This window comes from Arvicola amphibius, chromosome 7 (genome assembly GCF_903992535.2).
Source record: "Arvicola amphibius chromosome 7, mArvAmp1.2, whole genome shotgun sequence".
NCBI lineage: Eukaryota > Metazoa > Chordata > Mammalia > Rodentia > Cricetidae > Arvicola > Arvicola amphibius.
The window spans coordinates 75568876-75582992 of NC_052053.1; the positions used below are offsets into that span (position 1 = coordinate 75568876).

A 14117-nucleotide genomic window follows, 5' to 3' on the forward strand; every position below is an offset into this window, starting at 1 on the left:
AGAGATCCTACTGCTTCTGCCTCCTGAGTGCTAGGATTAAAGGTGTGCCCCACCAGGGTTTTGTGTGTGTAAAGCAAGCACTCTACCACGTGAGCAAGATCTGAAGATAGTTGGGCGGTGATGGCACACGCCATTAATCCCAGCACTTGGGAGGTAGAGGCAGGCGGATAGCTGTGAATTTGAGGCCCGCCTGGCCTACAAAGTGAGTTCCAGGACAACCAGGGTTGTTATACAGAGAGACCCTGCCTCCAAAGAAAAAAAAAAAGGGAACATATTAAAACGTTAATCCCTGGGTTACACGTGTATGTCTTATCTGTTAAATTTCAAATATTGTTTCAATGAAGCAGTGGTCATTCATTGCGATATAGCTTTTTAATGATTCTACTTTAGGATTCCCCACAACCCCTCACTCCCCCCACGCCCCTGGAAAAGTGCTTTTTCAACTTGAGCTCTCCTTTTGAAGCCCCATGGGCCCAGCACTGATGAATAGTTATTGCATGTCAGGGTTGTTCTTGAAGAGATATTCTGCCTGCAACAGAGAGGAAACAATTGATTTTTCATGTTTCGAGTCGGGGGGGGGGTGCATGCCCACCAAGATACGGGTATGCATGTGGCATTCAGAAGACAACCTCGGGTATCCGTTCTAACCTTCCACAAATTGCCTGAGACAGGCCCTCTGTGTACATCAAGCTAGCTGGGCTGTGGGCTTCTGGGGACTCTCCCGTCACTGCCTCCCATCTCACCATCGGAGTACTGGGATTGCAAACACAAGCCATAGCACCCAGCTTTACATAGTTTCTGGGCGTCCGAACTCAAGTCCTCACACTTTGAGTAGCAAGTACTCTAGACGGTAAGTCATCTTCCCAGGCAGAAGTTAACAAATTACAAGGCATTTATTGCCACGTATCTGTGCCATCAGTGTTTACGAGTTTAAGGGTATATAAATTCCTTCCTTCCGAATAAAAAATTAAAGAACTTATATAACAATAGATAAAAGAACGTGGCTGGGAAAATGGCACAGGAACCCTCACTCCTAGCAGAAACGCTATTGACAGGTGATACTGCTAAAGGACGGGGCCTCAGTTTTCTTTAGGGACGTAGTCCACGGAGGGTTGCCCATGTCCCTAGGGAAACACTAATCAGACTCAGTGGTTTATTTAAAAAAAAGAAACAAACACAAAAGGCCATGAAGTTGGAAGGGGGTGTGGGAGAATGTAGGATCTGGGAGGAACTTGAGGCTATAGCAGGATTATATAGAGGAGAAAATAGGATCAGAACACGTTATGTGTATATGAAGTTCTCAATATATTTAAACTATATATTTATTTTTACAAAGGACTACTCAAAGGAGGAGAAAGAAGAAATCTTACTGTAAACCATGAATATATTAGAAGTGATTTCCTGAGCAATGAGATGTGTATTCTCTCCAACTCACATAGATTTCTATTAAATTTCAGTCATGCTTCAATTTGATATTTTTAAATTTAAATCTTGGGGCTAGAGAGATGGCTCACCAGTTAAGAGCACTTGCTGCTCTTGCAGAGGACCTGGGTTTGATTCCCAGCACTCATAACCTATAACTCCAATTCCATGGAGTCTTAATGTCCTCTTCGGGCCTCTGTAGGAACTACGCACATATAGTGTACATAGATACATGCAGGCAAAACAACCATATACATAAAATAGATAAACTTTTAAATTTTAGCTTTAAAGAAATCTTACCAGAAAATCCACGGGGTCCTCAGGTCTCACCTTGCAACACTCATTGAGCCCCTGCATGAGCGTGGGCATCACGTAAGTCATCAGGTAGTTTCTCAGGGGGATGGACTGCGCCTCCAGCAGCTCCCTCTCTTCTCTCTTCACTTCCTCTAGCCGTTTATTCTGAGGACATAGAGCACATGGGCATGGGGAGATGCAGAGTCAGAAGAGCAACGAGAGCATTTGACACTGCCATCCCCACAGGACATTAAGACTAGACCCTGCTGAACATTGTCACTCTGGCATTTTCATCAGCAGAAAAGGATGCAGTAGTGTACTGAGAAAGCCAACCATGTGCCAACCAAATTTCTTTCTCTATTGCTCCGTGTCTTTTATTCCTGTGCCCTTTAAAAACTTAGAAGAAGCCTTTTTTTTTGTTGTTCATGTCCAAAGTATTGGGTTTTACTGAGACATTTTGAAACATAATTTGTTTTTGTTTATCCTCTTTCCAAACTCTTCTCCTTCACCTCCCCACCGCTCATGTGCATTTGTGCATGTGCGTTCATGTGCACATATTTGTGTGTGTGTGTGTGTTGACCAGAGGACAATCTCAGGTGTCATCATCAGGAATGCTGTCTACTGGCTTTGATCTCATTGTCCTGGGGCTCATCAGTTAGGATAGGCTGGCTGACTACCAAGGCCCAGAGATCCTCTTTCCTCTGCCTCCCCAGCGCTGGTATTACACAAGCAAGCCATCATGTCTGGTGTTTAATACAGGCTCTATGTAGCAGCAATAAAGAGACAAAGAGACGGCTTTCATACTGCCATCCTCAGGAGCAGGAGGCGTTCCTTTAATAAAAGATTTATTTTTTTATTTTTAGTTGTGTATGTGTGTGTGTCTGTGTATGCCATATGAGTGCAGGTATCCAAAGAGACCAGAAGAGGACATTGGATCTCCTAGACCTGGAGTTACCGGTGGTGACCAGCTGCCTGTCCTGGATCCTAGGACCCAAACCAAGGTGGCCAGAAGAGCAGCAAATGATGTTAACTGCTCAGCCACCTCTTCGGCCCCAGTCCCTAATCTTTTAGGGACCTTGAATAAGGCCAAGCCAGGAATCGTGGCCTTGACACAGAAAAGAATGTTAGGCTCAGCCAGTTCTTGGGGGAGGTTTTTGTTAATCAAAGATAGCAAGAATCAAGCAAGAGAGTCAGAGAGAACCAGAGAGTTTAGAAAGAAGGGCATGGTCATGTGTGGGTGTGTGCTTCCCAAGGGAACGTGGAGGAGTGAGGCATACCCAGGCAGCAACCTACAGATTCTTCAAAGAGGAGTCACAGGAGTGTTAGTAGCAATAACCATCACCAACATTTCAGTAGCTCTTGACTTATATCTCAAAAGGTTGCTAAGATCTTGACTTATATCTCAAAAGGTTGCTAAGAAACTTTGTCTCTTCTTTTTTTTGATGGGTGAATTTATAGGGTGGCTCCAGAGGCCGTGAGGACTGCACGAGGAACACACATCCTTTCCTTGGTCCTAGAACAGTTTAGGTTCGTAACAGGGAAGGGAGACCGGCCTGAAGCAGTTGTTAACTGTGCAGGGCTTTTGTTTGTTTGCTGGTGAAAGTCAGACTTCATAGTGAGCAGCTCCTTTCCTGTCTCATTTCTCCAAGGCTTTCCCTTGGAGTCCTTCTACTCTGCCTCGTGACAACAGCGCAGGACCCTGTGCTTCCCACACAAGCACGCCACTGGCCGAGGAATCCCTGTCCTCCTGTCCCCTGCCCTGTCTCCCATCTTCTTATCCTTGTCTTTTTCTACTCTTTATTTGTGGCATTTTTTAAGCAGGGTCTCATGGAGCCCAAGCTGAGCTAAGATTTGCTCCTAGAGTCAGGGGGTGCCCCCCTGCCTCTGCCTCACAAGCATTGGACTTGTGTGCCACCATGCCTGGATTTCTCATTGTGCTCTTGAATTCTGTTCGCAAGTATTTTGTTGAGAGTTTTTGCATCTATGTTCATCAAGGAAACTGGTATATAGGGTTTTTTTTTTCCTTGTGTCTTTATCTGGTTTTAGTATCACGGTAATATTGGCTTCACAGAAAGTATTTGGAAGAGTTCCTTCCCATACTAGTTTGTGGATCAACTTAAGAAGTATTAGAGTCTTTCTGATAAGTTTAGTAGGGGCTGACAAGATGGCTCAGTAAGTAACGGTGCTTGTTACAAAAGCAAGAAGACAGTTCAGATCCCCCAGATTCCACATAAAACATCAGACATGGGAGCTGGAGAGATGGCTCAGTGGTTAAGAGCACTGGCTACATTCCCAGAGGACCCAGTTATGATTCTCGGCACCCATATGGCAGCTTACAACTGCCTGTAACTCCATGTCAGGGAATCCAATGTCCTCTGTGAACACATAAACATCCATGCAGACAAAATAACAATACACATAGTCACATGTGCTGTAACCCTAGAGCTAAGAGTAACAGGGTACAGAGAAAAGAGAGGCACTGGGTTGGCTGGCTACCAGCCTAACTTTAGGTTCAGTGAGAGACCTGTCTCAAGGGAATAAAATGAAGACTGATATGCAGGACACCTTACGAAATCTCTGGTCTCTGCATGCTCACGCATGTACATAAAACACACACACACAGATACACAGACAGACACACACAGACACACACATATACACACAGAGAGACACAGAGACACACACACATAGACACACACATACACAGATACACACAGAGACACACACATACACACAGAGAGACAAAGAGACACATAATCCACACAGACACACACAATAAACACACATGGAGACACACACACACACACTTGCACGCAGTGGCTCCGTATGATTCAGGAGTGAATCCATCTGCTCCTGAGCTTTTTTTGTGGGAGAGTTTTAGTTATTGCTTCAATACCACTGGTTGTGGTTGCAATGTTTAAATTATTTATAGCTTCTTGATTTAATTTTAGTAGGTCAATTTTGGTAGGTCATATGAGTTTAGAAATTTATCCACTTATTCTAGAGTTTCCAGATTTTTGGAATATAAATTTTCAAAATATTCCTTCATGTGCATCCAGACTTCCCAGAAGTCTGTGGCTACAGCTCCTTTCTTATCTCTAATGTTATTCATTTGGGTCGCTATCCCTTTCTTTTGGTTAAGGGTTGTTGATCTTAATCTTTCTCAAGGACACTTTGTATTCCTGCGCGTTGCCGTTCTTTCACTAGGTCATTATTCTACCCATCTCTGTTTCTCGCCGTCTGTAGATGTAGGCGTTGGTTTGGCTCTTTGTTTCTACAGTGCTCTGAGGTTCATCATTAGGATTTTTCGGACATGGGGTCTCACTGTGTAACCACAGCTGTCCTGAACCTCACTATGTTGACCACAATGTCCTTGAACTTATGGAAATCTGTCCTTCTGAATGCTGGGGTTAAAGGCGTGTGCCATCATGCCTGGGTATACAGTGTTTTCGTGTTTTCTTTTTCTTACTTGACCACTTTTAGCTCTAACCCGTCCTAGGACTGCCTGGCTGGTGTCCCAGAGGTTCAAGTAGGCTGTGCTCTCGGATTCGTTTGGCCCGAGGCATTCCTTAATTTCCTCCTTGAGTTCTTCAATGATGATCCATTCAGAATTGGGCTGTGCACTCTCTACATATGTATGTAGTTTCTGAAGTTTCTCTTGCTTGTGTTTTCTAATCAGAACTCCACTGCGGTCTGATACAAGGAATTCTTTGAAAATTTTGCATTTGTTAAGGGCTGCTGTGGGGCAGGCAAGGTTAGAGAAAGTTCCACGTGCTGCTGAGGACAATGTGTGCTCCCTATCAGCTGGATGGAATAGTCTTTAGATACATGTTAGATCTGGCTGAGCGGTATTAGAGCTTAGCAATAATGCTTTCTTGGTGAGTTTTTGTTTGGAAGACTTCTCTAAATATGAGACTGGGATATTAAAGTCTCTCACTACTGAAGGGTCCAAGAATAAGAATATAAACATGTAGATTCCAGAAATAGGAATGTAGAAATAAAGAAATGTAAAGTTGTAAGCCTAGGAGAATGAGAGCAGACTGTCAGCAGCTTTCTCAGCAGCTTAAGGATTAACTATTAACAGTGGGCTACTGTGCTTTACAACCCATAGCTCTATTTACAAGGCCAAAGCATCTCTCTGCACACTGAGAGCTAGCCTACAGATATGAGCTGAGTCAACTTTTAGGAAATACATAAATGATCTCTGGGTTATGCATTATCCCTGCTATGTGAAACTGACAGCATCAAAGGGGAGAGCAAAGGACTTCAGTAAACACCACCTGGAAGTACCAAGGAAGGCAATAGATTGAGTACAAACAGTAGTTCAACTGAGAAACTCTGTTAATGGAGATTGTAAAGTAAGGCAATCTATATCTGAGTTTTACCTTGAGATTGTAAAAATTCCTTTGTTCAGACCGAATGCTTGGTGCCCCTACTATAAATGGTGGGTTCAGAAACCGGCCTCTGCCACAGCCTTACAAAATCCATCTCTGGCTGTGGTCTCAGCTAGCTGATAAGCTCTTTGTTCCCCATGGAGATTTTTTATTTTTTTTTTTATTTTTTCCCGGATTCTGGTTTCCAAAATAAAGTTTGCTTCTGGTTTATTAGACATTGGTGGTCTGTCCCCATCTTTGCACGACCCCCCTGGACCCAACACGTGTGTGCACAGGCCATGATGCATTTGGGATGTGAGAGTCACTCTCTCCTCCCATGTGGTCTCAGGGTCAAATTCAGATCATCAGGCCTGGCAGCAGTACCTTTGGCTCACTGAGCCCTCCCACCAGCCCCATTCTGTTTTGGGTGTTTTTGCTTGCTAAGTGAGTTTCTTGGAGACAACAGATAGTTGGATCTTGCTTTTCACCCTGGCCACTTAGCCTGCATCCTTTTTGGGTGAGCTGAGGCTGTTTGAATTTAAGAATCATTATTGAGAGGATTTTGGTGGCTCCCGCCCCCGTATTAGTTGATTGGTTGGCTATCACGGGCATTTCTCTTCCTCCTCCTATGTCTGCGTGTGCTATGTAAATTCTCCCATCACCACAGAAACTCTGTGAAGTAGGTTCTGCTTTTGCCTTCATTTTACAGATAGGGGATATGTGAAACAAAGAGGAACCCAAGGGGGACACATACCTGCAGAGACTAGAGCAGGATTTGAACTCTTAGCAGCAAAAGTTGAAAAACCAATAGAAGCTTTTTCCAGTTTCTGTTACACAGCTTTTGTGGAAGGAGCCCCAAGAGCCAAGAAGAAAAACAGGAAACAGCCCTGGGGGCTCGTCTGTGTCCTTGAGTGTGTGTGCAACTTCTCTCTGTGTGTAACTTCATTACCTCTCTTGCAAGTCTTGTTCCTTCCCCTCCCATGACAGCCTTTGTTTTTTTCAGCTTCACTAATATATTAAAGCACCCAGTCAGAGTGTAAATCTCCCCATGTGGGAGACAAAGAAGCCAAGAATATATAAAAAGGCTCTGTTCCCATGATATCAGTCACTCTGCCTTTGAAGGAAAATCCCAGAGATGGTGCTGGTTAGTACACAGCCCACCATGTCCTGTAAAGGAGCCTCGGGGTCCCACTTCTCTGTTCAGGAAGACTGCAGCTCTTTATTAGGAGGTCTCAGAAAACAAGAGCAAGGTGCAGTGCCAGCATCCACAGAGAAAATGCACAACGCGAGGAAAAGAAAATTCTTAAACCCCTAACAGGCATAGACAGATCTGTCAGATCAGCCTGGTTACAGCCTTGATGTGAACACACAAACCGAGAAAGCAGCGTTGGAGAGAGTGCAGGGACACAGCCGTGGGCAAAGCATGTGTGAGCCGGCTCACCCTTTGGGGTGGTGGGAATGAGCTGTTCTCCATAGTCTTGGCTCAAAGAGGGAAAATATGCACTGCATATTTTAAAGGATGTTAACTTGTCGTCTTCTCAGCTCTCCCGTTCTTTGAATAAAGTATGACCTAAAGATGTCATTCCTAGGACTGGAGAGATGGCTCAGTGGTTAAGAGCACTTGCTGTGCTTTTATGGGACCAGGGTTCTATTCCCAGCACCTACATGGTGGCTCACAACCATCTGCAACTCAAGTTCTAGGGGACCCAACAACCTCTTCTGACTTCTGCAGACACTGCATGCACATGGGGCACAGACATATGTGTGGGCAAAACACTCATACACATACAAACAAAATAAAAAAAATTAGATTCCTATCCGTGTCACTGGCCTCTGTGATGGCACCCAAAGTGTCTGCATAAGAGCTTGCCTCCCTCCCCACTTCCTTCTTCAGTATTTATTGTTTGATATATGTCAATCCCTGTTCAAAGCAGTAAGAGTACAGCAGAGAACAACAAAGACATGCCAGTGCTCACACAGCTTGTATAAATTCATAAAACACACAATACATCGGCTATAATAAATGTAAAGACTAAAGAAGAAGTGTAAAGGGGGTTGTAACATGTTAGAGAAAGAGTCCAGAGTTGCTATTTCGCATGTGGTGGCAAGGGAGTATCTCATTAGCAAAAACCTTAGGCAAATAAGAAAGCATAGGAAGACTACAATGATTAAAATAGGAATATTAGAAACAGCCAGGTCATACTGGACCTTGTGGATCACAGTGACTAGTACTGATTGTTTTACCCAGTGGTGCTGGGCAGCCCATGAGGAGTATCCACAGAGACTGGCTATACTGGCGGTGCATTTTGAAAGTATCCTCTGGATGAAGTGTGTGTTGTGGGATATTCCTTCAAACTGTGGGAAAATGTGTTACTGTGATTGGTTTAGTAAAGAGCCGAAGAGCCAAGAACTATGCGGGACTTCTGGGGACAATCTTGGGGAAGAAGAAAGAGTCACCAGGCAGACACAGAGGAAGCAGGACATGCAGGAGGAGAGGTGGAAACTAGAAACCGTGTGAAAGCACATAGATGAATAAAAATGGCCTAATTTAAGTTATAAGAGCTAGTCAGAAACAAGCCCAAGCTAAGCTGAGCTTTCATAATTAATAAGCCTCTGGGTTGTTATTTGGCATGGAGAAAGTGTGCTACCAGTGTGGAAATAGGCTGGAGACAACAAGGATTGACCGTGTAAACGTACCAAGAAGCCCTGACCAGAGCCAGATGTGGTGGCTCACAACTGTAATGCCAAGCAATTGGAAGAGTGAGGCAGGAGGATTGGCATGAGTGTGAAGCCAATCTGGACTACATCGTGAGTGAGAGGCCGGCATGGAACACAGAGTAAAACAAACAAAAATTGGTCCTGACCAGAGTAGAGAGACAGATTTGAGTTTGGAAGCAGAATCACAAGGTTACCTCACAATGTGTTATATATTCATATGTATAGCAATAATGCTTGTAAACATTTTATTTATTATTATATATGTATGAGTGTTTGCCTACATGAAGGTCTGTGCACCACATGTATGCAATGCCAACAGAGGCCAGAAGAGGGCGTCAGATCCCCTGGGACCGGAGTTACAGACAGATGTGAGCTGACATGTGGGTGCTGGAACTCAAACCTGACTCACTGAGCCAACTGTAGCCCATATTATGGCTTCTAATGGCAACAGCTGTTTATTGGTGCCAAGTAAAGCAAGACGGATGCCTTCTTTAAATAATGCACATGATAAAAAGGAAAACTGTCTGGGGCATTTCTCTACCGGCCTCAGTGTCTTTGCAGCCCCAGCCCCAATAATTCACATTCTCACACTCACCCACTCCTCCCAGCGGGCGATCCTCTCGGCCATCTCCATGGCCTCCTTGTGTTCACGCTCGGCCGTCTCAGCAGCCTCCTTGGCCAGGCGTTCCTCCGCAGCCTTCTTTTCTACTTCTGCCTTTTCTTCATCTGTTAAGCCATAATTCCGAGGCTCCCCAATCTCTTTGATGAGCTGTTTAATAGCAAGTCTGTTCTGGGCATCTTCGAGTTTTCCTACATCTTTAAATGCCAGAAGAAAGGAGATCTACACACAGATTCCAGATGTGTCTGTGACTACGTGTGTGTGTGTGTGTGTGTGTGTGTGTGTGTGTGTGTGTGTGTGTGTGTGTGTGTGAGGAATGGTGACATTGAAGCTGCATTCCAAGTTTCCTTTCTCAAGGGCAATTACAATGGGGTCTGAGAGTCGGGGGTGGGAGGATTACAGTTTTTTTTTTTCCTTTTTTTGAGACAAGGTTTCTCTGTAGCTTTGAATTAGCTCTTGTAGACCAGGCTGGCCTTGAACTCACAGAGATGTGCCTGCCTCTGCCTCTCGAGTGCTGGGATTAAAGGTGTGCGCCACCTCCGCCTGATTAGTTTTTTTTTCCCTTACAACAAGATCTCTCTAAGTGGCCTTAAATAGACTGGAATTCACTGTGTAGATGGCTGCTAGGCCTCTGTTCTTCACGCTGGGATCACAGGCACACAACACATATGCCCTTTCTATGTCTGGAAGTTATCGATCTGAGCGAATGGACTATACTGTAGTCTGCATTTGTGTTTATTTTTGTCTGTGTACATGGATGGCATGTGCGTAGGTATGCATGCTCCATGTGTGTGGGCACAGATACTTTGTAGGTGCACAAATACATGTGTGCACATGCATGTTGAAGCCTGAGGTTGACCTCAGGAGTTTTCCTTAATTGTTTGCCACCTTCTTAATCAAGGCGTGGTCTTTCAATTTCATCTAGAACCCACCGATAAGAGCCAGTTCAGCCAGCCTGCTTACATGGGTAACCTCCCTTCCACAGCTAAGAATTACAGGTGGGCCACCATGCCCATCCACCGTTTATGTACGTTATCTGCTGCTATCATATGGGCTTTCTCCCTTTTTTTTTTTTGGTTAGTTTGATTTTTTGGTTTCGTTTTATTTTTTGAGACAGGGTTTCTTTGAAACTTTGGAGCCTATCCTGGAACTCACTCTGTAGACCAGGTTGACCCAAATGTGAACATTGTAGTTTCTAAAAAAAAAAAAAATTTCAGTCAGGTGGTGGTGGCACACGCCTTTAATCCCAGCACTTGGGAGGCAGAGGCAAATGGATCTCTGTGAGTTCAAGGACAGCCTGGTCTACAAGAGCTAATTTCCAGGATAGGTTACAAAACTACAGAGAAACCTTGTCTTGAGACTAGGAATGTAGCTCAATGTACCAAGGCCCTGGATTTGATTCTCAATACAAATAAAACAATAAAAAACACTAAAAGACCAAAGAGCAAACTGTTTCATCTACCACCTCTTCACTACTTGACTTGTCCAGATGTCCAGGGCTGCATGTACACACACTGCACCTCTCCCTGAATCTCAGGAGTAATGGCAACCTGCTTGTCACCAGGTTCTGGAAAACATTTTGAAAGGGCTCTATTTTTGGAGACCAAGCTTGCTCATGGGGAATAGCTGTAGACACCTAACCAACCTAGATTGGCAGAGTTGCCCTTCTAGAAGTGTGAGATGGGAACAGAGTGTAGTCTAGCTCTAAATGTGACTCCCAAGGGAACTTGGAAACTCCAGGACCCTGGTAGGGTGGCCAGAGAGCCAGACTAGCATGTGGGTCTAAAGGCTGAAGGTCCAAAGAAAGAATGGATCTGGAAACAGTAGGAGAGAGAGAGATCCCAGCATCTTCCCAGGGGTTCTTCAAACCCTCTGGCAGCCCCACATTTCTGGCGGCCCCACATTTCTGGCTTTGAGGCACCCCTCACCTGGGTGTATCTCTCCCTTGCTCTTACATCATCTCCCTGTTGCCAGTGTGGAGATGAAGCCAAATGCCATGGATGGCCAAGGAACAGGGCAGGAGGTGGACAGGCAGTGGTGCCCATTCATTCCTCCTGTCCTTTCTGCTGTTAAAGTCTCTCCCTCGGGTCTTCCTCATCTTTCTAAGAATAATTTGGGGACTTTAGGGAAACGATAACAATGACCATTTTCTGAAGTTTACCAGGCTCCCGTAGTTCTCTGATTTAGTACACATGTCCACACGCGGAGGACAGGAGCCTTGCGCCTCCCCATGTGAAACGCGCCTGGTGTGCAAAAGGAGATGTAAGTGGAGGAAACCCCAGTCACTCCCAGAGTGGGAAACAGGAAGGAGGGGTGGGTAGACTGTTCCCTCAAACTGGGAGGCAAAACAAACTCCTTCTTTACTCCTCAAACCCAGAAGACATGTCAAGATCCAGAAAGTCAGGAGGGAACTCAGGGGTTCACCAAGCCAAGGAGCACCAGATTGCTATGAACTCTGGGATCTGGAGACACATGAAGAGGAAGAGGAAGGTAAAGTGTGTTGCTTCCTGTGTGCTAAGTTCTGAGGGGTACCGACGGGGTGAGTTGACCAAGCTTAAAGACCGGGAGAAGTGTGTGCTGAACACTGGTGCTTGGCAATGCAATGGAGACAGAACCCTGAGCAAGGAGGTGGGGACAACGCTCGAAGTCCCCAGAACCGCAAACACACTCCTTTGCAGGACTAGGCCAGTTTGACTTTCATTCTTAATCGACTCATATATTTCTGTAGAATAATAACATCCTAACGCCATACCACCAGGTAAAACGACTGTCCTGGAGGAGTGCTCACCTGATCGTCTGGCTTCCTGAGCTCTGCCAGGCACATCCTATACCCGGGTCCTCCCTCGGCCCTCCAATCCCGGTACCCTGTACATCAGAGTTTGCTGGGATCTTGGAGGTCACTTCATACCAATGTGTATTGGGTGGATTTCAATTTCGTCAAAGTAGTTGAAGACCGTCTCGTCATCGGTATTGATGTCCCGGTAGTTGCTCAGAGACCGGAGGAATCGATCTTGACTGTAGTGAGTTCCCGCCACGATGCTCTCTGGGAGGTTCATGACCCGCTCCTTCAGAAAGTCGTCAGAGGCATCCAGACCACACACGAATTCTGGGGAGAGGGAAAAAGTCTGGGATCAGCATGGCACAGCAGGGACGGATGGCTACCGCTAACCAATATGTCTGCCCAGCAGCTGGGACCTCATGTTGCTGCAAAAGGCCTGACATCTTTCCTGGAGAAAAAAATGGCGTGCAGACCTCACGGTTCTAGAGACTTCTAGCCTACTTGGGGGTCTGTAGCATCTGTTTTCTTTCCCCTCCTTCCCTCCTACCTCTCTTTCTCTAGAAGCAGAAGAGATTAATAAGTAGAAGATCTCTACTAACACTGGGACAATTGCATCCCTGGGCTTTCACCCCTGGTCCCGGCATGCTGCGTGGTAAGGACTCCCCCACAGCATAGGGAGGTTCAGTGTGTTTTTTTTTTGTTGTTTTTCTAGATTTTTGTTTGTTTTTATTTTTTATTATTTTTTAAAATTTATTTTTGATTTTGAGTTATGTATGTGCCAGTGTATATATATGCCATGTGTGTGTGGTAATCAATGTGTACATGCCATGTGTACATGGTAATCAATGTGTACATGCCATGTGTGCATGGTGATCAATGTGTACATGCCATGTGTGCATGGTGATCAATGTATACATGCTATGTGTTATGGTAATCAATGTGTACATGCCATGTGTGCATGCTGATAAATGTGTACATGCCATGTGTATGTGGTAATCAATGTGTACATGTCATGTGTACATGGTAATCAATGTATACATGCCATGTGTACATAGTAATCAATGTGTACATGCCATGTGTATGTGGGTCATTAATGTGTACATGGCATGTATACATGGTAATCAATGTGTACATGCCATGTGTATGTGGTAATCAATGTGTACATGCCATGTGTGCATGGTGATCAAAGAGGCCAGAGGAGAGACTGGATCCGCTAGAGCCTGAGTGAGCAGCCCAAAGTGCTAGAAACCAAACTCAGATCCTCTGAAGGAGCAGCAAGAGTTCTGCTGCTGTGATGAACACCATGGCCAAGGCAACTTATGGGAGGAGGTGTTTATGTGGGCTATGGTTCCAGGAATAAGAGTCCATTACTACCATAGGGAAGAGGCAAGCATGGTGGCTGGAGCAGCAAGCTGAGAGCTCACACCCTGAACTGCAAGCAGGCAGCAGAGAGAGAGAGAGAGAGAGAGAGAGAGAGAGAGAGAGAGAGAGAGAGAGAGAGAGAGAGAGAGAGAGAGAGAGAGAGAGAGAAAACTGGGCATGACCTTAGTCTTTAAATATTTTATTATTATTACTATTATTATTATCCTCTCATATATTACATCCTAATTACAGTCTCTGCCCCATCTCCTCTCTCCCACAGATTTTTTTTGTTTTTGTTTTGGTTTTTCAAGAGAGGGTTTTTCTGTAGCTTTGGAGGCTGCCCTGGAACTTGCTCTGTAGATCCGTAGACCAGGCTGGCCTTGAACTCACAGAGATCTGTCTGCCTTTGCCTCCCAAGTGTTGGGATTAAAGGCATGTGCCACCACCACCCGATGATTCTTTTTTTAAGTCAATTATAGATTTATCATGAGCTCAAGTGTGAAGGACAAGCTAATGTGTCAGAAGGAAACATGAAAGAGTTATTCATGAC

General features: G+C 45.0%; 1 protein-coding gene across 1 annotated transcript in view; it reads right to left on the bottom strand.

Moving 5' to 3' along the window:
* Positions 1-490: 490 nt before the first annotated feature.
* Positions 491-14117, bottom strand: part of Ak7 (adenylate kinase 7) — a 71290-nt gene continuing 57663 nt past the window's right edge. Inside the window, 4 exon segments of the mRNA XM_038337521.1 lie at positions 491-529; positions 1723-1881; positions 9403-9623; positions 12335-12532. Of these exon segments, the coding sequence (XP_038193449.1) occupies positions 491-529; positions 1723-1881; positions 9403-9623; positions 12335-12532 (617 nt within the window).